Source organism: Nasonia vitripennis, chromosome 4 (assembly GCF_009193385.2).
Source record: "Nasonia vitripennis strain AsymCx chromosome 4, Nvit_psr_1.1, whole genome shotgun sequence".
In the NCBI taxonomy this organism is placed as follows: domain Eukaryota; kingdom Metazoa; phylum Arthropoda; class Insecta; order Hymenoptera; family Pteromalidae; genus Nasonia; species Nasonia vitripennis.
In genome coordinates, this window is record NC_045760.1 from 29,085,235 (window position 1) to 29,109,534 (window position 24,300).

The following is a 24,300-nucleotide window of genomic DNA, read 5'->3' on the forward strand; positions in this document are numbered from 1 at the left end:
GATATAACGTCCAACCAAACACGCGTACCGGTGTACTCGTCCGTGTGGAATCATTATATTCCCGGTGTATAACCTTCGCAGGAATTTAATATTCCGAAGACAGAAATAGCTGCCGCGTATATCCGAATCAGCGAGCAGCAGCGCATCCCCCAGCTCCGGGTTAATCAACGAGCTGCGAAGGAGGAGGACGACGATGCGCAAGAACGCGAGAACCGCGGCAAAACCGATATTCGAGAGACGGCCCGTGTAATAACCGACTCGCTGGACCGAGCACTAATGGTCGGTTGACTGGGCAAAACGTGCAAGGGAGCGCGACGACGTTTTTTTTTTTTGCTTCTTCTTTTTGCTCTCGTTGCAGGGACGAACGATTTTGTATTGGAGGGACGTTTCTTTTAGGATGGATTTATATAGGGGGGTTTTAATAAAGTTTGGAGGACTATTGAATGAAGTTGTATGCGGAGAGGGTAGCTGGAAGGTATATGTTGTTAGTATTTTCGTTTATGGGCTGTTTGAACGCGGAGCTGAACTGAAAGGCGGTTGTTGATGAAGGATTGACGTTGACTGGTTCTGGCCATCGTTATTTGAAGAAACATTTTATTTGATACCAAATAAATTTATTTTAAATTTTAGGAAGAATCTGTACTGACATCAAGTAAAATTTCGTATTAATGACATTTCCCACTATGATCAAGAAGACCATTTTGTGAATGTGATGATTTACAATTTTTATTCAATTTGCAAAGGACAAATAAGCAAACAACGTGAAAAGTTTTTAATCATAAAAACGGGCTTTCGGTCTGGCTCCTCGCGCCAAACTCTCCATGACTCCGTCGGCCAAACATAGGTGGCGCATCGACGCTATTATTTTTCCCTTGTCTTAATCTACGAACCGAATGCATATATAGACGTGTGTACCATATGGCAAAACTGCCTTTGCTGGGCCTATTTATACGTGCCGCTCATGCTATAACCGCTGACATAATTTCGATCATTCGATATGTTATTGAAGAATAAATATAATAATTCCTACTTTGCATTTTTTACACGATTCTATAGCGTTTCTCGCTCCGCGCGAGGCATCGGGTCATCGTTTCCAGCCTCTCGCTCATACCTACACACCATATCCGCATCGCCCCTTTCGCGCACAGCGCTTTTTAACGAGCGTCCGCGATATTGGGATTCCCAGACGCGCGCGAACGGCGCTACTGGCATTGTCCGTGTTTCCAGCGTAATGACCGTCGCAGCGGCACCTTTCAAAAACAGTCCCTGGACTGCACCTATATACATATAGCACACATACTCGTACGACATATATATAGCTAACGTCGACGTCTCGCGCTTGTGCACATCCGCTGCTGAATTTCCAGCTCGTCGCGTCCGAATTTTCCGGCTGATGAGAACGTCGATCAAAATTGTTCTCTTGTTTGCCGCGATGCGCCGCTGGCCCGTTAATTCGAACTTTGCTCTCCCAGCGCGTGTATGCGCGCATGTGTGTGTGTGTGTGTGTATACGGGACGAGATGGCGCGTACACGGTCCATTGTTCTACGTGTCTTTTTTTTTGTATATTTTGTTGCCTCGATTTTAGGAGCTTTTTTATACATACACAACGGCCATGGAATATATAAAAACTTTATAGAACACGAGCGACGCGAATCATTTTTCCGGTTTTCTCGGGAGACAAAAAGCCCGTAATAAGCGAAAAGGGAGAGAAAGATTCATAAGGCGCTTCCCGCGGCGGCGGCGGCGGCGGCGGCGGCTGACCCTATACACACACACACACTCCAATTTATATTTATCGGCTGCGCGAGAGCCGATAATGGAATTTTCGTCGAGGGCCGTGTTCTAAGCTTCATCCCCCGCAATATTTCTCGAAAATGTGCGCAAAGTATCACGCTGTGCCCTGCGCTCGCCGCGGGTAGTCCTCCCACGCTATATATTAGTGTATGCGAAATCCGAAAGCTTTTTCATCGTCGCAAGCTCTGCTTTATTTTCTCGAGAACCAGGTGGATGCAGGTAATAATAATGCTGTAACGTATACATAAACTCACACACACGCGGGCGTAGAGTCTCGACTCCTTAATATTCCACTAATCCCCTTCAGGAGTAATTAACGTACGTTTTACAAGCGCAAGCTCGCCGCCGAGTTACTCGAACTTGGCTTTTACAAGTACGCGGGAGTCGGGCCGTAAAAGTGTCGTGAAAACTCGGAAGTATCGATTAAAGCGGTAGCCTTATACGTCCCCCTACAGCTTCGGTCCCGTAGCCAAACGAGAATAATTCTGTTCGGCGCGTACACACAGCGAAAAAGCTCCCGTACACACCGAATTGAAATGCTTAATAACGCCTAGAAGAAGCCTTGTCATCAGCGTCGGCTGTTCGAGGCGAATTTCTCGATAACCCAAGTTATTAACTCATAAAAGCTTAGTTAGGCACAGGGTTAGGGGCGAGAAAGGCCTAGCGTCTCTCTCTCTCTCTCTCTCTCTCTCTCTCTCTCTCTCTCTCTTCCTCTTGCTATTATCGCGAATTTACATACCGTCGTCTTCACCTCCACCTCCTAAGCGATAAAGGCGCAAGCACGAACAATGCTTTTAATTAAGAAGTCGTCGCCGGGGCTTCTGCAGCAGCATCAGCTTCTTTCTCGTCGTCCGTAAAAGTCGCGCGCGCGATCGCGAGAGAGACGCCAACGGCAGTGCAGCGCGCCTTTCGATATAAATGGGAAATCAGCTGTAAAGGAAAGCACGGGAAAAGTTCTTTCAGGCGACGACGACGGAGGATAAGGTTAGAGCTGATGAGAAAGCCGAGAGAGAGTTCCTTGTCTTTGTTTCCGTTTCGACGCGCTCACGCGAAATTATCTTTTTATCCGGGAGCTTCTTTTTTATCGTGTCTAGAAAATTTGAAAAAAAAAATCAGCGGCTAAATAGTTTATACCGGCTGGCGAAATAAAGCTCGCTTTGAATGGTCGAGCGCGATGTCTCCTTCGCTCGCTTGAATCAGCCAAGAGAGAGAAGAGGTGGAGGTATAGCTCGGCGAAATGTGAAATGGCTTTAATTAATCTCCGCTTAATTGTGTTAGACACGGGGGAGGAATTGCGCGCGAGCGCAAGCTCGCTCTCGGCAGATCCGAGATTTCCCGGCGCTGCGTATTAATGTATGCAGCTTAATTATTCAGGAGGATTCCCCGCGCACATAGCCCAGGTGAGCGTTTCAGCGGCGCGCGAGAGGAGCCAAGGTGCTGAACTGTCGGTAATAGACCCGGCAGTGTGTATGAGGAATAGGTTGATAGAGCTTTTCTCGAGCTTTCTTGCAAAAACCGTACAATTATCAAACTCTCGCTACATCTAAATTAAAAATCCTCCCTAAGAATCAAACCGGCCTCGCAACGAGAGCAATGATCGGCGAAACACATTCTCAGCGAGCAACAGCGAGTCGCAGGTGCAGCCGGTCCGGCTCTCAAGGGTTTAGACACCTGGTATACCTGGCGGCGGCGGCAACGCATCGAATCGCCTTATCCGCTGCCTTGGCCAAACCCTCCCTCTCTCTCTCTCTCTCTCTCTCTCTCTCTCTCTCTCTTGAGCAGCTCTTATCTCACTAGAGGGGCCGCGGGGGCTTTAGCAGCAGCTGCTGCTGCTGCTGCGCGAGAGTGCGCCCTCGGAGATAGGGCAAGCATACACACACACACGTGCGCGCTCGCGGCACTCGAAGAGAGAATATAAGCGATCGATATTCGATGGCCCTTTGTCGGATGGCGAGCGCGAGGATTAGCTCTCGACGCTGTGTATATGTATATATACATATATACCTGAGAGAGTCGGAGCATATAGCCGAGGCTGCTATACGAAAGCACGACGCGCGCGCGGGGGAGTTGGATTCGCAGGATGCTACGGGCGGAGGAGGAGAGGTTGTTTTATGCTTTAACGCGGACGAGGGATTATGATGCGCGTGTGTGTGTGTGTGTGTGTGTTGGTGAAGGGGTTGTGTATATGTGTATACTTTCGTTGCGGAGGGGAGGCTGGACTCTGACGCTGTTGTTATGGTTTCCGGGGAGCTTTTCTTTCGCGCGCAGACAAAACTTTGTAAATAGCTTCATCGAATGCAGCTAGTATCCATCGGGTGGTATTGTGTAACTTACAGCGACCGTGGGTGTAATTTTATTGAAATTTCATGTTCGCGCACGGTAATTTCCGGAATGCGTTAATAAAGCGCTCTCTAGTTATTATATACTTTCCGTAATTATTACGGACGCAATTGACCCAGATTTCCTAGTTTGCCTCGTCGAGCTCTGTGATTTCTGTGACTTTTATTCTGCAACAATATTTCGGCTAATTAGGACAATCGATTCGTCATATAACCGATCCACAGCCTTATACTCCCCAAAAAAATAGAGGCCATCAGATGATCAGACCATGCGCTGTTTGAACAAGTCTCAATAGTCGTTCGGCTAGAAGTTCGAGGACGCGCATCGGCCGTCCTCCGATTAAATCTACACGAGGCTCTGTTCAACTATTTAATTAATTCCCTGGTCCGAATCCGTCGGCGGCGCTCGCTGTGTGCCGAGAGAAACTTGCTCAAAAGAGAGCCGCACAAAGGATTCATCCGCTGATCCACAGCGCGCGTCGACTTTGCCCCGTGTGTCATCCAGGCTATATACGTATACACAGGCAAGAGATTTGCGGCGTTAGGTAGATTCGGTAAATATTTAACGTTTGATTGATGCGGAATTCAATTATCGTTACTCGTCGCTCGGCGCCGCGCGGCAAACTCGATTTCCCGATCCTTTCTCTGCGCCGCCGCGGCCGATCACCGCATTATACTCGCGCGAATCTGTGTGTGTGCGTGTATGTGTGTGTCTCGTTGCAGACGATATCTGCGAGAGAGAGAGAGAGAGAGAGAGAGAGAGAGAGAGAGAGCACTGATTGCAAGAATCCCTCAAATTAATCGCGACGAGAGAGAAACTTGCTCCTCAAGTTTGAGAAAGGCATTACCCAGTTTGCGGACTTGCCCCCTCGTGTATAGGCTCTACTGGTATACGACGGAATTTCGGTCGACGTATTATCGTATATAGACACGCGAACTTTTTAACGAATTTAAAAAGCCTCCGAGAGTCAAAGTTCCCGCCCACACACTTTTGGTCCCCGCGCATACATAAAGCTCGACATCGTCGCGCTTCGTTCGCACACACACCTATATAAGCGTGAGCTTCGTCGTAAAAAGTAGAGGAGGAGGAGGGTATATGTAGAGGCTCTAGACAGCGGCGGCGGCGCATACATAAAGCGACGGGGCAGTTTCGCACTTAAGGCAAGCGCGCGCAGGGTATACCGTTAGCATAGGAATGGGGCACTTGAAGAGTAGGGAGTAGTGCGGTCCATTGTCAGGTCAGCCGTTCGCGGAAGTGCCATTGGCACCGCCAGAAGTGTCCTCCTCCTCCTTTTCCTCCACGTATGTGTGGGGGGGCTGTTGTTTTATTCTTTATCGCTCGTCGATGATGTACCGAGAGAGAATCGTTCGAGGCGTAAAAGGGACAACAACGGCGGCGATCAATCACTCGTCGGAGCTGCTTCTTGCCCTGTCTCCAGCCTATACGCGATACATATGTATGCGCGATAGCGAGAGATAGCCAAAAAGCAAAACAATGAGCGGGTGGATCGTGGCCAAGCTTCTTCCTCCTCTTATTTATTGCGCGGCCGCCGACGCATAATCGCGGGACTCGAGCCAATTTCGATACGTGGAATGCCGACGCGGATTTTTCGAGCTTTCGAGCTTGATCGATAAAAATAGCCTCTTTTGACAGTGACTCTAACGAATAATTACTTCACTCTACTACCTTTTCAGGGAGAGCTTTTTTTCTCGGCCCGTTTCGCGAGTTCTTCGCCTCTATTATTCTATCGAGCGCTTTTTTCCCATTCAAAAGCTCTCTCTCTCTCTCTCTCTCTCTCTCTCTCTCTCTCTCTCTCTCTCTCTCTCTCTCGCAGTTATCCGGAGCTTCGATGCCCTGCGAAGAAAAAACTCGGAAATCTACTTCTGCGAGCACAATACCTTCGAACTTTACATGGCGCGCTCGCTCGCTCGGAGAGATGCGAAGGTACTCGCAGCTATTTCCCTGGGGGAAACGAGCGGGCGTCTCTCTCGCTCTTGGTATTAGAGAGAAGCCCGTATTCTGTCGTGCAGCTTCGCGCATTAAAAGCTCCCTGTATATTTCCTCTCTTTCGGTGTATATAGGACACAGGCCACTGCGATTTCAACAATGCCTTTCATTAGGGCGAACAAAAAAAAACACGATTACGCTAGCTACTACTGCAGCAGAGCTTTTCTCGAGACTGGGTTATTGCGAAACGAGCAACGTCGTATTAATTACCTCGTAAACATTCCCGAGCGAGTCGGCGAGTTTTGAACGCCAGCCAACGCTAATGCCGCGTAAATCCGCTTTTGAAAGATCGGCCCGGGAAAATGATGCGCGCGAAGGCTGATGTGTAGAGTGAATTTTTAGAAGGATATCAATATTGCAGAGACACACACAAACGCGGAACGGCAATTAATAATCGAGCGAAAGCAAAAAGCTCTTTACATGCGGCGCGCGCGGCTCTTTGTGCTAAAAGTAGATCCTCCTATGAACTTACAAAGCCGATTATTTCTGCAATTTCGAGCATCGACTTGCCCATTGTCTGCCTGTGTGTATGTGTGTACCTAGCCATTTCTGAACTTTCGACGAACTATGCTATACTAAGCAGCTCGGGCGTGTTTTTTTTCAGCTCTCGCTCTCGGTTCTCTCAGAGACGTGTGCGAAATAACGAATGACTCTAGCTGATGCGAGGGAGTAGAGGGAAAGCAATATCCGCGCGCGGGAATCTTTGCGTTTTACGACGAGCCGTCACAAGCTCTCTTTTTCGTCGCTCGATACAAATGAGCATCGCCACTGTGTTGACTGTGGGAAGTAATAGGAAGCTGATTTTTCACGGAGCGAAAAAAGCTCGGTAATTATATACACTCTCGGTGTGTTTACACGTGATTCATCGTCGAGCGCTAAATAAAGCTCGGAAAATAACGAAGCGACGCGCAAAACGTGCGTCAATACTATCGACGAGCAAGATCTAATCAAGTAATTCCCAAAGTAAGCCGTCGATCTACTTCCCCTCATTAGCCGTGTGTCAACAGCGCGTTCGAATTTTCAAAATCTAGCGAGCTTTCGCGATAAAATTCTGCGGTAACGCGTGGGCCGCACGCGAGAAACAAAAAGCGAGAAAGTCGAATGGACTCTCGGTCGAATAACTCCCCCGCACACGCACACTCGACGTTTGTTAAAAAGACGACGTCGCTTTCCAAGAGCGTATAACCATCGTATGTGGCAGCAGATGGTTAACCTGGACCCGGAGAAAATTGAGTCCGCGGCGCCTCTACGTTCCATTCGCTCGCAAGCGTCACCCGCGGAAAACGAATTAGTCGAGGCAAGACAAATGGCTCGGTTGGTTTCTCTCTCTCTCTCTCTCTCTCTCTCTCTCTCTCTCTCTCTCTCTTCTCACTCGGTGATACTCGCGCTCGCAAGCTTTATTTCCAGCGCGAAACCGACTTGTTTTTTCGAGCGCACAGTGTGTGGCGAAAAAAAAAATCGTCCGGGAAAAAGGAAACTGCGCCGGAGATAAATCCCGACGTGTCGTTATAAAAGCGGATTTATTGAAAATCGAGAAACGCGCGCTCGCGTCGATGGGAAATCAGTAATTCATGTTACGCTTTTGCGCGTGGGAATCGCTTTTCCGCGAGTTTCTCTGTTTGGCACACGGGGATGACTGCGGGGGAAAAAAAGTAGCGGAAAAAATGAGTAGCCGACGATTAAGCCCTTTACACGCTATTTCCCCCCTGGATAGCCTAGTTATTTAGTCGAAGCGTAATAACGGGAAAATAAAAAAAGCTCTCTCTGTGTACAGAATCTCTTTCAAAGGGCCTTTTTACAAGCCACGAGCCTATACGCAACCGTACCGGCAGATCATTCCTTTAACTAGAATCAAAGCGAATTTTTTTTCCTCTGCGCTATTCGTTAATACAGAAATATCGCTGCAGCGCTGCAACCGCTTTTTTTTTGTAAGCCGCGCCTCGAGTTTACACGCAAAAGGCAATCATTTCCTGTGGATGGAGCTTTTATGTATCGAATGAACGGCCGCGAATGAAAGGATGTTTTTTTCAAAGTCGCTCTGTCGCCAAATATTTCATCGGGGATTATTAAAGAGTCACAATTAGTTGTGTAAATATATTTTTTGTGTCGTAATGGGCCGCGCGCGCTTTGAAAAATCGTATCTTTTCTCATAACGAGCGCCGCAAATGCGCACTTTTATCCCCGCGGGAGCTTTGATTTATTTCGATGAGCTTCGACGCAAACATTCATTTTATAATAAATTAAAAAAAAATATATGCGCGAATATTATTCCGTATAAAAATAATGATTCATTGAAAGATGTATAATACTGCACGTGAAACACGATCAAAACAAAAGGCGAGGAGAGGACATCTCGTTACAATAGCTACAGCTCGACAATGGAAGCGTACGCATTATATATATATATATATATATATATATATATATATATGCGCAATATCCCCGAAATTGCCACTCGGACCGGCTCTTTTTATTCACGACGGCGGCCTCTTTTCATATTCCCGCGACGACGGAGCCTAATCGGTTATACGAGAACCGGGCGGATTAAATTTTCACAAGGGCGTCTGCATAGATATATACATGTATACGTGTACCTGATGGGACTGGTATAGTACGTGGGACAAAGGATATTCCACGTCCGCGTGAAAATCCTGCTCGTGGAAGTGTAAGGAAGTTTCTCGAGCGGAAGAACGTATGATGAAAACTTTTTCCTCCGGCCGAGCGAGATGTGTATATATATATAAATATGTGTGTGTGTGTGTGTGTGCGCGTGTGTATATGTGTATGTATGTATGCAGTCGGGTGGGGGGAGCTTGCGTCGTTGAGTTTTACTACTGATTCAGTAGTAACGGCCGGTCGTTGGGAAATTGAAGGCTCGCCTTTTTTACGAGACTCCGCGCTCGAGCTACAGGAATATATAGAGTTCTGTAGGGCTGATGTACTCTTTGGCTTTTGTTTCTGGGGATTTTTAGTCTGGTGTTTGGACGTGTTGCGGATGATGTACGTTAATAGCCTCCGGTTAGCGCCGCTAGGTGGTCACTTTACCGTTTCCCTCATGAGTTTCAGGCGCGGAGAATGTACATATAGAGGTGGGCCACCTATGCCAGAACTGCACCTCGTTCGGCTTGATGCTTGGGCCGCTAATGCTATGACTGCCTAAGAAGGCTAATATGAATTTGAAACTTCGATATCTGCCGAAAATCCAGCGAACTAAGCTTCGTCGGACACCCGCTAGGTATCGAAAAATATCTCGCGACAGAGAGAGCCGGACGCGTCGAGAATATATCCGGTAAACCACTAGCTGCGCATCTTTGTTTCTCCCATCACACACATCTCGCGGTGTATATTTCCCAACGGGCTCTTATTCTCAATTTCTCTCCATCGACACCCACAGACACACACAGACACATAGAGCGTCGTCACACTGCGCATATCGCGTGTTTACAGCCGGCAAGTTTATGGATTTCGCTGTAAATTAGAGAAGACGTGTAATCGGCGTCAAAGGCACGATCGATCGATCTCTCGAGCGGCGCTGCTGCTCTTCGCGATGAGAGCTTTCGCAGTTCTGGTCATCCATACGTAATACCTCTGTGTACACGACGTATGTATGAACTGGAAGCGACAAAGCCGTATATGCAGGTCGCGCTTTCTCTCTCTCTCTCTCTCTCTCTCTCTCTCTCTCTCTCTCTCTCTCTCTCTCTCTCTCTCTCTCTCTCTGGCTGGCTCGCTCAACTTAATTAACCTAATGCACGCGGGCCCGCTGGATTAGCCGGATGCATAATGTATTTCGATCGACCACCTCGCTACAGCGAGGTATAGAAAGGTGCACGTGATGGTGCAAAGGGAGGGAGAATAATTCAGGAGCTTTGAACGTACGCGTACTCGCGCGACTGATTGAAAGCTCGTTGTGCTTTTTTCTCTATCGTTTAAATCTGAGCTTTTGCCGAAAGAAAGAAAGTGGACGTGTCAGCAGATTTACGCGCTGCGATATCCTGCGAAATATTCCGCAATAGCCGTGATCGAGAGACGCAGGTTTATCGTTTCGGTGAAATCAACTGCCGCTTTACTATCTATCCATCCATCTATCTGGCTCACGAGATGAGTACAGGCCGAGCGGAATATAGTGGCGCGTCAGAGGTTTGTCTATCTGAGCTCGAGTGCGCGTTGCCGATCCGAAATAGATTTCCGCTTCGAATTCACAGTCGTCAAACAGTGAGAGCGAGAGAGAGAGATGGATGTATAACCGGCGCAGGGAGTATAAGCTCGGCGCAAGGAGCTCAAGTTTCCGGGAGGCTTATCGCGGAAGCCGCCGCGCGCTGCAACAATGATATTGCGCGCACGAGAGATGATGCACACCGGGTTAGTAATTAGCCCCCCGGCCAATGGACGACTCACCCACGCGACTGGTCTGTGAGTAAGAGGGAGAGAGAGAGAGAGAGAGAGAGTTGAACTTGATTCGGTACTGAGCTTTAATCAATTTCAGCGGTTATACGCTGCTTTGAATCGAGTACGAGGATTGCACATAGCTGTACCGCGGAATAAAATCTTCGAAAAATCCCACCCTTATAAAATATTGCCTCTGCTAGTGCCACACGTCGCGTCTTCCAAACCTCGTACGCGCACGCAGCCACTCGAAGCAGTTCTCTCCCTCCGAAAACACGAAACGAGAAAATCGCGTTCCCTAAACCCACACACACACTGCAGGAAATATATCTATAATTGAAGGAGCTGCTTCGACAGCGCCGCTCTCTCCCGCGTTAACGCGCGCACTACGCGTTGACGTGTCGTCGTCGTCGTATACAGCTCTCGTCTTTGTCGTCGTCGTTACATCGCTCTCGCTCCTTCGTGCGTCGAAGTAACGACCGCTGTATACTCACCGGCGCGTAGAAGAGGACTTTGAGGCTTCGTCGTCCTCGTCGTCTGCGGCTGACTAGTACCGCAGCATCGGGACGTGCCAGTTGCCTTGGAGATTGGATAAGGAATCCATAAGCTTCGGCGTAAAGCTCGTCTTTGCCGTCGAGCTTTATACGCGCGTATATGTAGTCGTGGAGATGCAGGCGCGGCGGCTGATGCGTATCTCACCTGACGCATTTACGTGAGTGTATTTTTTTTTAGTACTAGGATTTGCGAGTAATAATCAACGCAGGCTTGAAAATTCAGTTTCACGTGCGTCTATGAGCTTTGATTAGTGCCTACGCTATACGCAGTTCTCGAAACAGCTTCGAAATCCAATAACCCATTTTAATTGCCTCGAATTCCATCGGAGCGTTATTCACGCTCGCGCGTGAATAAAACACACATCTTTCCAGCACGCGTGTTTTTTTTTCCAAGCCATAACAAAGCCTGCAAGCTCGAGAGAGTGGGGGGGGGGGGGGCGTATTAATGGAAAAACGACAATCTAATCTCGCAGCTGCATCGAGCGGTGCGCTGCATCGGACTCGCGGCAAAAAAGAAGCGACCGTATACATAGAGCGGCAAAAAGGACCAAAGTCAGCTTTCTCGCACACACACGCGCAGAAGAGAGAAGCATATAAACAGGAGAGAAAGATGGGGCGGCAGTCGTCGTTATTTACCGGAGCCGCCGGTGTGGCCCGCGATTTTATCGCGCGCCACCTCGACATGATTGATATTACACAACCCTGCTTCCTATACATATGTATACACACACACACAGACACTAGAGAGATGAGCACAGAGTTCTCGCTCGCGAGGAAATTATTGGGTTAATATCGATGAGCGATAAAGCCCTCGCGAAAGGGCCGCCAATCGATATCGCGCATTTTCAGCAAAGCTCGCGCCCGCCATTTATACACACACACGTATGCGTATGTGTGTGTTATAAACATATACGTATAGTATGCGAAGAGTCATCGATTTTCTCGCGGCGAATCAGCGTTATTTGCAGAGAGCGAGAGCGAGAGAAGCCAGGCGTGCTGCTGAATTGGCCGAGCGCGAGCGCGCGAACGCCGTAAATACGAAAGTTATGGGCCGAGCGTCGATTACCCGCGGCGGCACTGCTGTTATCTACTCTATATATGTATAGGTATGTGTACAGGGCCGAAGGTTTGCGCACATACAGAGATGACCGCGAGCGACGAGCTACAGCGAGAGAGAGAGAGAGAGAGAGAGAGAGAGAGAGAGAGAGAGAGAGAGAGAGAGAGAGAGAGATGTATGCTGGCACACGTGCGTATATACGCTGGGCTCGTGGTGCCGGTCAGCGTAGGGGAAATATATAACCGGAGCCACTGGCTTTCTCGATATGCGTCGTAAAAACTTACGAGGGATATGCGCGAGGATCTGTATGCAGACGTGTGTTTGCGAGGGTGTAAGGAAGTGGTCGGCTTAGCTTTTTTAACGCTGAGTCGAGGGAAATTTTGATTCAACGGTATAATTGAACGAATTATAATCGGCAGCTAATATTTCGATTAGCTCCTCGTCATTTTCCAGTGCGCGCGTTGTAAATTCGGCAAAATACGCTCGGCCGAATCGCTCCCGCCTAATGACATATAATAGGCGAACTATTTGCTGTCAGGGATTAAAAGCTCAATGGGCAGAGATCACGGCTATCTAAACTTTCGTTCGCGCCAACTATTCGCAAATTGCATGTATCCATGCGATAAACAAAATTCCGTTAACTATACACACAGTCCGTCGAGCGCTTGCGAGGGACGGATAAGATATCCCGTATTCCGCAAGCTCGAGATGAAATTGTCGGATTTATACTCTTCTATATATGTATACAACCCTCCGAGGATTCGTGGCATACATCATTCTTTTCATTCCGCAACGGCCGTCACGACTGCACTCTCGAGAGAGGGAGCCATATATATAGAGATTTTCGAGTCCGATAATTTCCGGGTATGACTTTGAAAAGTGGCCGGCGCGCCGAAAATTGAGATATTGTTTTTCGCTGACGTGCAGGAATCGTTCCTCCGATAATAATCAAACTATATAGTATACACGCATAAAAATTCGATATAACACAGGTAATGTTTACATCGGGCAAAGAATATCAATTTCGCGGAATAACAAAATTTCATCGAAAACAACAACGCAGCGACACACACATGCATCTCGCGAGAGAGAGAGAGAGAGAGAGAGAGAGAGAGAGAGAGAGAGAGAGAGAGAGACAGAGAGTCAGCTTGTCGCTTGTCCGCGGGACAAGATTAAGGGGACGCGAGGCCTCGTACATACATATACACATCTAAGCGACGATATGCAAATCGCCGGGGCCAAATTTATTCATAACTATATGCTATATAAGCGAGAGAGAGAGAGAGAGAGAGAGAGAGAGAGAGAGAGAGAGCTTGCACGACGAGTCTTCGGGTTCTATGTCGAGCGCAAGCTCGAAATTATAACAAACTAACTTAAAGTTGGCCCTCCGTGTTTGCTCCGATAAATTCGGGCGGCACAAAGAGCGAAACGCGCTCGCGAGTAAGAAGCGCTCGCGAGTTTGTATTATTCGCCAGGGCAGAGCGCGCTGGAAATTTACAGCCTCGTGCTTTTGGCTCGTCCACGCCTATTTGTCATCGCGCCCGCCCGCGGCAGTGTCGTTCGTTATATCGCGGAGCGGTATTTTTTTGCGCCTCGTCGTCGGTACAGCGCAGGCTTTTTAAAGCCGAGAGCGAGAGGGGAGATCGATGCACTGGATGTAAGTCGGCCAGCCGAGAGCTGTACTTGTGGCGTAATCTCGTTATACACTGTTGAGACTAGTTTAACGAAATTGTAGTTAAACTCATCTGCCCCCCCCCCCTATCCCTCGTACCTGGTCAAGCGCTGCGCTACGCGCGGGCTGGTGCAACGGTTAAATTAACGAGTAATTTACTTTAGAGTGTAACTCGTTGGCCCTGGATACTAATACGCTGATTATAACGTTTTTTTTTTTAAATTCGTACAGTAACTCTCGCGTGTTTCCGAAGATATAGACACATCCGAATTCTCCGAATAGGTAAGCCTTTTTATAGGGGCAATCGGAGCGCAGTCGTCCCTCTGTAATTCGATTCTCCGGGGCGATAAAAAAAAATTACCCAAAACGAGGGGGAGAAAGAGAGAGCACACTATGCGCGTACGGGACAGGTCTTTCTCGCTCTCTGGGGGGGGGGGGACGTATGTATAGAATCAATACACGGGCTCTTCGTCGACGATAAAAAGAAAATAGTGGCTTATGTATCTATAAAAGAAAAAAGAGAGATGAAGAAGAAGACTCACCCGTGTCATTGTCGCCCGGCACTCCGAGACTGTCGCTATTGTCATTGATGAAGGCCTCCGCCGTGGACGTGAACGTCTGGGGCGATAGCGTGAGATCCGGCCCGCTCTCACTATCGAACAGCTCCAAATTTCCGTTTCCTGCAACACACACAGACCACGACCCCCCGACGTCAGAGAGATCTTTAATACAGCACACACACACACACACGCGCACACACATATATATATATATATATGACACACACTTTAAAATCGACGAAGCTGGGGGAGGAAAGTCGAAGGAAATCCGTCGACTCTCGGCGATAAGCCTGTATATATATTTTCCCCCGCCAATATAACCGGGGCTCATTAAGGAAATCGCCCCTTTCCGATATTGACTCGACCCCCTCTCTGCAAGTGTACGCGCGTATAATATATATATATATATATATGTATGCCAGAGAGTCGAGATTCGGGTTGACGGTGTTCACATAAATCGACTCCCGCTAATATGACCAAACGGCTCTCGTTATATATAGATATGCGCGGGAGAGAGCTAGAGCGCTGAAAGGCAAACACTTTTTAAGGGGGTGGAGGGTGATTTGCGAGAGTGCATTAGCGAGAGCGAAACGGGGGTGGGGGAGAAGGAGCTGTGTAGTGTAGGGAAATTGGAATCTATGCCCGCCGATTCGAGGCTTTTTACGCGCATGTGGGGGAGTGTCTGCTGCGATTTGGAATTTCGGAGTTTTATCGGCTTGAAAGGAGGTCAATCCCCAGCTATAGCTGTGTGTGTGTGTGTGTGTGTGTGTGTGTGTGCGGGCGAATGTTTTGAATCAAAAGTCAGGCTGCGCGGGAAGATTGGGCGGTTTATGTACTTTTTTCTTCACTCGCATGACACAAAGGGTGGAAGATGGGTGAATTCCCCTGGCGAGATGCGGCGAAAGTTTTATCGTGGAGTGCGAAGCTTTCGTTCACACATTGTCGAGGATTACGACACTCGTATGTGTATAGGAAAGGAAATTCGCATAAAAAATTAAATCTCGCTGAATTTCCGAAAGAAAAAACCATTCCTTCCCCTAGCTACTACCTATATGCAATCGCAAGAAACGAGCTTTTTTTGCCCTAGCACACGAGAGCGTGTCGTCGACGTCTTCGCTTCCGACACGAGGGCCGCTCGCGCGCTCGGACCCTCGTTAGGGCATTTCAATGGGCTTTTGTGCCGCGTCGGTCGAAATCAGAGCGACGGATTCTCTCTTGCTCTCTTTCCGATTGAAACGGCAGCGTAACACGTCGAACGTACGCCTTTGTCGACGAGAGAGAGAGAGAAATCTGAAAGGGCGGACGTTCCGAGGTTTTTCCTCGCGCGCGCGTTCGTGACTCGGGCGTCGCGCTTCCGCCTATAGGCGGCAGATCCGCACGTAGTCGTGGTTACAATTGCGAGCGCAAACACGGACGAGATTTTTTTTTTATTATTTCCGCGTGTGACGGAATTTTGAATTCGTCGCGGCATCGGCTATTGTTGGAGCTTTTTTTTTTGGCCACGTATGAAACGCCTGTAATTGCTGTCTTTTGTTGGAATTCGATCCGAAGCTTTTTTTTGAAAAATGTAATTTATACGTGTGCGATACACCACATCGGGCAATATAAAATTGCTTGTATAAGACACAGTCGATAAACCAATATTCTCCACGTATTAGCTCGCAATAGAAGGTGTATTTTCCCTTGAAAAACTCCACTGGTTACAGACAGGGCGTAGCTTATTTTTTCCGACGTAAAATCGAGATAAAAATTAAGCGCAGACTCAAAGCAAACAATTTGCCGTACTTGTACGTAGTAAAAGTGCGCGGGCACACGACTTTATATAACACGGCTATTTTAGAATGTACGAAGCGTTTACTGCCGGTCCCCACCGGTGTGTGTGTGTGTGTGCGCGCGTATATATGAGCCGGGGTACAATTTTTCGCGATTTTAACTTAATAGCTGGCCTTAAAGACACACTCGTAAAGCGCGAAAAGTTTAGTCGCCGGAAATTTTAGTAGCCCTGCGACCATAAAAACTTGTTAAAGTTTCGTAATACGCGCGCGAGATGCTCTTTATAAGCGTCGAGATAATAAAAGCTCGCGATGTATTCGAATTCCTAAGCTCGAAGTAAAAAGCTCGAGTTCAGCAACATATTCCATCTCGCCTTGATATCGCATAACCCATTCCAATCAAAAGCTCCATTCTCTCTCTCTCTCTCTCTCTCTCTCTCTCTCTCTCTCTCTCTCTCTCTCTCTCGGCACTCACGGAGAGCTTTCGTATATGCTGAAGAAAATGGCCCGCGGCACTGTGTAAGGTAGACACTCTCGCGCGCACGTATCGAGTGTAACGTATCCCTCCGCGCCAGGGTCGGGGGTATATTAAGCAGGATAGAGAGAGAAGACAGCGATGTCGTCGTGTCTCTGCAGCGGCAGCGGAGCGGGGGTTAGTTAAATATGCAAATGCGAGAGCGCTAGCTCGCTCCAATTGTTCGCGGGGCAAAAATTCCGATGCAAATAAGCGGCCGCTCATCGCGCAGTCCGCTCGTTTCCAATTTCCTTCGCCCCGCGTGTTTTTTCTGCTTCTTTGCCTTCGCTCCTCGTTTCCCCCCCCCCCCTCTGTTTTATTCTATTTTTTGCCCTTTTTCTCGTCTATCGCGAATAAGAAAAGCTGTACGCAGAGTTTACTTTGGCTATCGCTCGCAATCAACGTTTACCCCGGCGCAAGTTCCTTCCGACGATCGCTTCTTTTTCGCCGTAGAGAGAGAGCTTTCCGACTGCGGCTGCAAATCGAGCTTTCCTTTGTTTTCTCTTTGTAGCTCCTGAGGAAATGAGAGAAAAAAGGCTTTTCCCGCGTCGATATGGATTCACCCTATACTTGTGTTAATTAGTTGATTAATATTTTTTGCATACTTTGCGGGAGCAGCCTCTCGAGCTATATATCCGATAACTCCAGAGAGGGGAAGAAAAATTCCGCGGCATTATCAATCGCGCCGCGTAAAATCAAGCTTTATTCGCGGCTGACCGCGCTATGACGAAACTTTCGCAGTATAGTGCCGGATATAAGAGAGAAAAAAGGAGGACGACGTTGACGTTCCTGGTCTATTCAATAAAAATGTTTCCGAACTCCTCTCCCCCCTATATATAACATTCTTTTCCCGATAATTCTCACTTTGCATAAATCCTCCGATCGGCTCTCTCTCTCTCTCTCTCTCTCTCTCTCTCTCTCTCTCTCTCTCTCTCTCTCTCTCTCTCTCTCTCTCTCTCTCTCTCTCTCTCTCTCTCTCTCTCTCTCTGCCGATAATTTCCCCCTCGAAAGTTCAAGAAGTCAGCGCGCGCGACGCTAACCAACCCGGCGCATAAAACCCAGACCTATACATGTGCAGAGGCCACATGGCAGAAAAGCTCTGGGCTTTATTACGCGCGAGGACGCGTAATAACATTATCGGTCTGGTCTGCAAGTTCGTCGAATGTATATTTCGGCCCCTATAGCCGCCCGCGGAGCCTGGGTTTATTCAACGCCGCAGCGGCGGCGCGGGCTGGGATATTAATTTCGCCGATGTATATGGATGAGAACGTCGAGGAAAAGTCGCGGAATTACGAACGACCGACTCGGCAGTCTTGTATTGTTCCGTGGGTATAATATTATACAACAATCGAAGGAGAAATGAATTTCGTCGAGAGCTGCCGAGACTGCAGCCGCGGATTTTAATATTATATCCCGGAGCTAAGTCCTTTTATTACGCGATACTTCTTCGAGATACGCCGTGTATAATAATATGATGCAAGAACGCAATTAACGCGTCTTATACACACACAGCAACGGGAGGATTAGCCGACGGAATTTATTCTGGATTAGCGGCGGGTAATTTAATTAAAAACGATTATAAGTGATTTCGAAGTAGTAGTAGTAGTATATCCTTCCAGCTCACCACGGCGATGTGTTTTGCGAAAGCGCAGCGGACAGTTTTAATCAGAGAGCTTGCAAGCGGCGTTACGCGAAAATTTGCATGAGGGCCGAATATGTTCGCGCGATAGCGTATCTACGCTGTTCGAATTTCAAATTCGTACATGTTATAAATGGCCCTTCGCTACGCAGCGGATATTCGAATACCACCGGCGGCGGTGGTGTCGGCCCGTGCATAATTGGCCGTGTGTGTACGCGTGGAATAATTTTTAACGGTGATTCATGCGCGCGCAAGCTCTGGGTATATCTGCAGCGCGTGATCGGATTTTTCGAATATGCGCGTGATTTTGCCTTTTTATCGTCGTTATATGCTTGCAGAATCATTAAAAGCGTTTTATATCACACAGATCTAGAGTTTATAATTCCTAATCGTGCGGTGACAGCTGAGGCGCGCGTGTAAAAAAGAGTCGCAACTTGTGCTTTCGAGAACAAGAAGAAAAAATGAAAAAAAAAAAGAAGAAGTAGAAGCGGTTGATATGCAAATTATATTAAGTCAACCGTATCTAGCGTATTGCAGTCTCGGCGGTCGCACGCGCGCCGTATTATGAAAGTTAAGCCATAGAGCGCAAGTGTCGCGTTACGAGGAGTATAGTCCCCGGCTGTGTGTGACGTGCCTCCCGCAGACCCTCTGCTTCTTTGTGCGCGACATAAGCTGGCTAGCCATTATCTCGATATCGTTCTCGGGCTAGCTGTGTGTGTGTGTGTGTGTGTGTGTGTGTGCTGACTTTCTTGCGGTAGGAACTCTAGCCTCCGGAACGCTGAGTGAGCTAAACTTGTGGGTGTGTGTTTGTATTGGGTCAAGTATTTGTTTGCCGGAGAGAGCCTTATGCTACGCCGGGGATTACGCTTATTAATTTCGCCGAGTGGTGTGCCAATGCGTCTCGCTTGAATGAGTGCGTGGGTGTATTCGCTCACTGTCAGGCTTATATTATCTCTCGAGCAAACGCAAATTTTCCAAAAGCTGCGAGTCACGACGAAATTCAAAAATTTTCGTTCGATCATCCCTTCTCCCTTGGGAGCGAATAACTCCTATATACGCGATCTAATCGCTGAAATCGACGCAATCGATCTATCAACGTCTCCGCGTTTTACGAAAAGTTCTACGCACGCGTATGATCGATTCACCTTTGTCACGAATGTTAATTTTTAATCACCGTCGCAGCGGTTACAGCAACCTTTTAAAAGCGCTGATACGGTCAATTATTTTCGTTTCATTATACAACGCGAATTAATTGTTTGCTCTGCTAAACGAATCCAATTAAGAGAGAGAAAGAGCGCGGGAAAAGAAATTAAAACGAGGTTACATCTCTCACCGCCTATATAATAACGTCGTCATAATTAACCATTTAAAATATAACGTGTATTACAAAATTGAAGAAACCGCGTGCGATCGCGTCGTTTAATTCGATCGAACTCCAAGCAGTAATCAACTAAAGCTCTCTTCAAAATCGACGTCTATACGAGCATAGCATACACTCGTCTACACGAGGGCGATAAAAACAATTATAGCGTGCAAACTTGGCCGATCCGAGCGCTGATGGCGGCCAGCTCGTTTACGCGCTCAATTAACTTCGAAATCGACGCGATGCCGACTGCATACACGTTTATATAGATATATGTGTATAACGACGACAGTAAATCCGTCTACAGACGATCGCAAAGGACAGAGAGAGAGACACTGCAGTGACTCGGGCGCGGAACAAAGATAATCTAATCGCTCCGGGACAGCCGGTAATCAATGCCTTCTCTCTCTCTCTCTCTCTCTCTCTTACCCTCAGCGATGATCATACCGTTATAATTAATGCGGCGCAATTAAGGCGACGACTGCAGAGGGGGGGATCGATAATCGTCCCCGGCACAATCGTCCGATGATTGCGAGGATTACACCGACGCCGACTTCGAGTCGAGTCGTTTTACACGTCGAGGTATTTAGGGCCGAGGAGTTACGGACACCTGCGATTTCGACTCGTGGGAGTATATACCGCGATGAAAAATCGACCGGCTCGAGCGCACAAAGCGAGATAAACGCAAACAAAGAAACTCTGGAGATATGAAGCGTAATTATACAATAAGCGCAGTGTCAATCTCTCGGGCCTTTGAGGCGCCGGCAGCCGTGTAATTGAAAATTTCCTTTCTCCCCTTTTTTCTCTCTCTGTATGTGTTGTTGTTACAATACACTGCAGCGATCGCCGAAAAAAGAGAAAAGCTCTGCAAAGAAGACACACACAGCGGCATCAACAAGAACAATTAAGCCTTCCTTTGTGATAATGAACTGGCTGTCGAGTCGAATAAGAGCAACTCTATTTCTCAGCTCTCCTTTTGCCTACAAAGAGAGCGAGAGAGAAGTCAATTTGCAATCAGCGACGGCGCTTTGTCGTCGCAGCAGAGCTACACGTTCGCATTCGCGAGTACGACTCACCTGCTACGTGTTTACCATAATGCGATAAGAGCAAGCGCTGTATCGTACATTTAAATGAGTTCCTGTCCTTTTGCGGCTTTGCCTGCGCTCTACGTTCGCGTCTAAACGCTCCGGGCAACCGACGGCCTACTTTGTATACCCTATCCTAAGCTCTATCCTCTACTCTCGTTCCAGTAATTTTCAAGGCTTAGCTCAGCTCTCTCTCCGATTATCATTTCGCGGTCAACAGTTTGAAGACGCGAGAGCTTTCGCGAAAATTTTATCTCCGAGAGAGAGCTTGCGAATTTTTCATCCCCCCAAAACAATCTCACCAGCGGTATGGCGCGAGGCGATAAATTTTTTACATCGTCCTATCCTCTCCTTTCGTTTTACAACCCCCGAAAAAAGCTCTATACGCTGTGTGCAGCGAAGGAAGATCGTCCCTGTAGAATATACGTATAAAGTTGAAAATTCGCGGCTCCGCGGGCCGAATTGGTTCTGACTGCAATCTCCGATGCTTAGAAATGGCCGCATGCATGCCAAATGTTATGGAAATATCGCTCGAGTCGCTTAACGAGCCGGGCACGCGCTGAGAGTAGAGTCCGGTTCTCGCAAGCTCGCTGATATTTGAATTTCCAAGATGGCGACGCACGCGCCGATCCTTTATCGCGCGAACGTGTCCTTTTGAAAAGTTACGAGCTTCGGTAATGGCCGGAGTAAGAGGATGAGAGACGAGAGGGCTTTCCCCCGAAACGGCTTTTTGGGAAATAATTTTCGATCGGAATTCTCTGATCTATGGCGCAAGGAAGGAATATTCGCTTTTTAGAGAGGGCTGCGGAATTGAAAAAAATGTTGTAAATAAAAATCTCTCTCGGCGGACGATGCAGCTTTCGAGGAAAATGATATTAAAAAAGAGACGAAAGCTTTGTGCGCGCAGTGCTTGATTGAAAGGGCAGTGCAGTGTGTAGCGCAGTGTAGTAAATATTTCTTTTAATAATAATTCTTCGCGAACCTTTGAAGCTCAGTCCTCGGCTGCGAATTCATCAACTGTGTCCTTTTTACGACCGAGCTTTAATCCAAAATACACCGAAAACGTAGTGTCTCATTAGTACGAGCTTTTTCCCTCCGCAGCACATTATAACTCGTCGGCATATCCCTCTTTCATCCCCCAGCACGATCGTTACAGGAGTACACTTGATCAATGCTCGTTAGGGCCGCGCTCGGACTTTCGGCGTGTTTTCCCAGCGCGTAACGCGAATTCGACTGTGCGCGCCTTTGACCGGAAGCATGTGCGCGCAAGCTCTCTCCCGGGCAAAGCGAAGTTTAAGCGCTGTCCGGAAAGTTCTTTAAGCCATTAGCGGAGCTTGGCATCGTTATGCTACACGTTATACTATATACATACAGCGTGGAAAGTTTACCAGCAAAGTTGATTATTATTCTTAATTTACGTTCGCAAGCTCTATATAAAGCGTACAAACGCTCAGGGGGCGTGTTTCGATATGATTGAAAGTTATCGATCCGCGAGTCGAGTGTGTTTATGGAGAGCCGAACAAATTTCAGCCAGGCGCACACATCAGCGCACTGCAGTCAATCATCTCTCGCTGGAAAGGAAGAGAGAGGGAGAGAGAGAGAGAGAGAGAGAAAGAGAGAGAGTGAGAGAGAGAGAGAGAGCAAGTTAGCGGCCGTAATGCAATCAGCTTTAGCACTTGAGTTACCGTAAAATTTCGACTACATCGCGAGCTGCGCAGGAAGTCGTAAAGCACTGCATTTTCTCCCGGTCGCTTGCAAGCTCGAAAAGCTCGGAGAGAGAGAACGAAACTGCGCGCGGGGAGGGGGAATAATCGTGCGCGAGTTGCGCGAAGCCAGTAAAGGCCACTTTTGCTGCTCGCTCTCCGGCTGACTTAGCCGAGCTTTTACTACTGCCTGCACTAGACTGCATGTGTGCGTGGGTGTACGATACACTTTTAGCTGCTGCTGCTGCTGCTGCTGCTTTTCTCGTATGGGCAACGCGACACTCGTAAAGCAGTCGAGGCAGCTCGTGATACGACGTTGCTCCGTTCGAATGGAGATGAGAGTTCCGCTGCGGGGAAAAAGAGAGAGAGAGAGAGAGAGAAGTGGTACGGACGATTTCGGACGTCAGAGTTGCTCAGGATTAGACTTCGAGAACGATGCAGGCGTCTTCATTCGCTCCAAGATTTGATGGAGTGTATGGGTGGGTGCGAGCTTTGCTCTTCGAAAGCTTTTGCCTCTTTCTTGACGAATCATTGTGTTGCTTTGAGTTCCGAGTTTTGTCACGCGTGTTTGGAACTTTTAAATTTTTGCATCAACGCGTTACACCCCCATTTCACATTGACCGAGCATAACACGACTTTCGCCGCAAGCTCACGGATCTCCTAGTAGATGAGAAGATTTAATATCCAGATTGCATAAGCGAATGACGCATCGCTCGACTTCTCATCCTCATTTCATCGCGCTCGCGTATAGCAGCGGTTCTCAATATTGACTCTCTCTTGGGCGACCAAAGCTCTCTCGGAAGCAGCAGCGAAATCGAAATCCATTTGCGGGATTAAGCGGGATGAAGTGAAAAATCCGAGAAACACACGTATACAACTCGCTGTACCGACAGGAAATTCGTCCCTTAACGAGCAGAAATAGATTTGCCGCGAACTTTTCCGAAGCGTATATATATAAAAAGCTCCGGGAATTGATACTGTCCAGTCATCGACGATATATAAACGAACGCTCTCTCTCTAAGTAAAGAACAATGTTGGAGTAAGGCGACGGTTTATCTATTGTCTCCCCATCCTTCTTTTTCCCCCTATAGTTATACACGCGGCTGAAGCGCAAGTTACACAACAGTGCCGGTAACGCTACACTCGGTTATACTTGGAGCTTCGCAAAAAAACTTTCTTTATTATCGCTACGCGCCGTCGTCGATATCAAATGAGTTTGATAGCGACCCGGCCCTGCAAAAAAAGAAGAAGGTGTCGCTTCGTCGACAATATATCTATAACAATAACGCGGAAATTGTTCATGTCGCAGCTGCCTTTCTCCCACATACTCTCCCGGTCTTATATGCACATCGATAAGTAGCCCAAACTCAGAGAGAGAGAGAGAGAGAGAGAGAGAACGGCTGCTGGATATTAGTATCCCCGCACGACTGCAGCCCCGGCTCTGTTGTGTGCGCGCCAATATTGCGGTAAGCCAAAGGTAAATATGTGCCGAGCACGCGGCTCACCTGTTCTCGCCGTCTACATCCCAGCCCTCTCCTCCCACTCGGCTCGCAGTACGTGCGTCACGAGCTTTGCGGCTCGCCTCCTTTATCTCCCCTCTCTCTCGGACTGTTGTGTGTGTGTGTGCGTGCACGTGTATGTGTGTTTGATTCATAATTTACATAGATGCCGAGGTCGTTCGGATTTTATAACTACTTCGCGAGCGAAAAAAGCTCCTCGAACGATTAAGCGAACGACGTTACAGCACCTAATATCCTCCCACGCGTGCTTGACGCCCCGAGGGCTGCGCTTGGTAGAGAGAGCCTCGTCAAGACTTGCTCGACTCTGTCGTCGTCGTCCGGTCCCAGCGGGACACC

General features: G+C 48.1%; 1 protein-coding gene across 11 annotated transcripts in view; it reads right to left on the minus strand.

Moving 5' to 3' along the window:
- Positions 1-24,300, minus strand: part of LOC100123674 — a 248,220-nt gene that overhangs the window by 84,708 nt on the left and 139,212 nt on the right. For all 11 annotated transcript variants that reach the window (XM_031930805.2, XM_031930806.2, XM_031930807.2 and 8 more), the window contains one exon: positions 14,351-14,488. In XM_031930805.2, the coding sequence (XP_031786665.1) occupies positions 14,351-14,488 (138 nt within the window). The remainder of the gene's footprint in view (positions 1-14,350; positions 14,489-24,300) is intronic.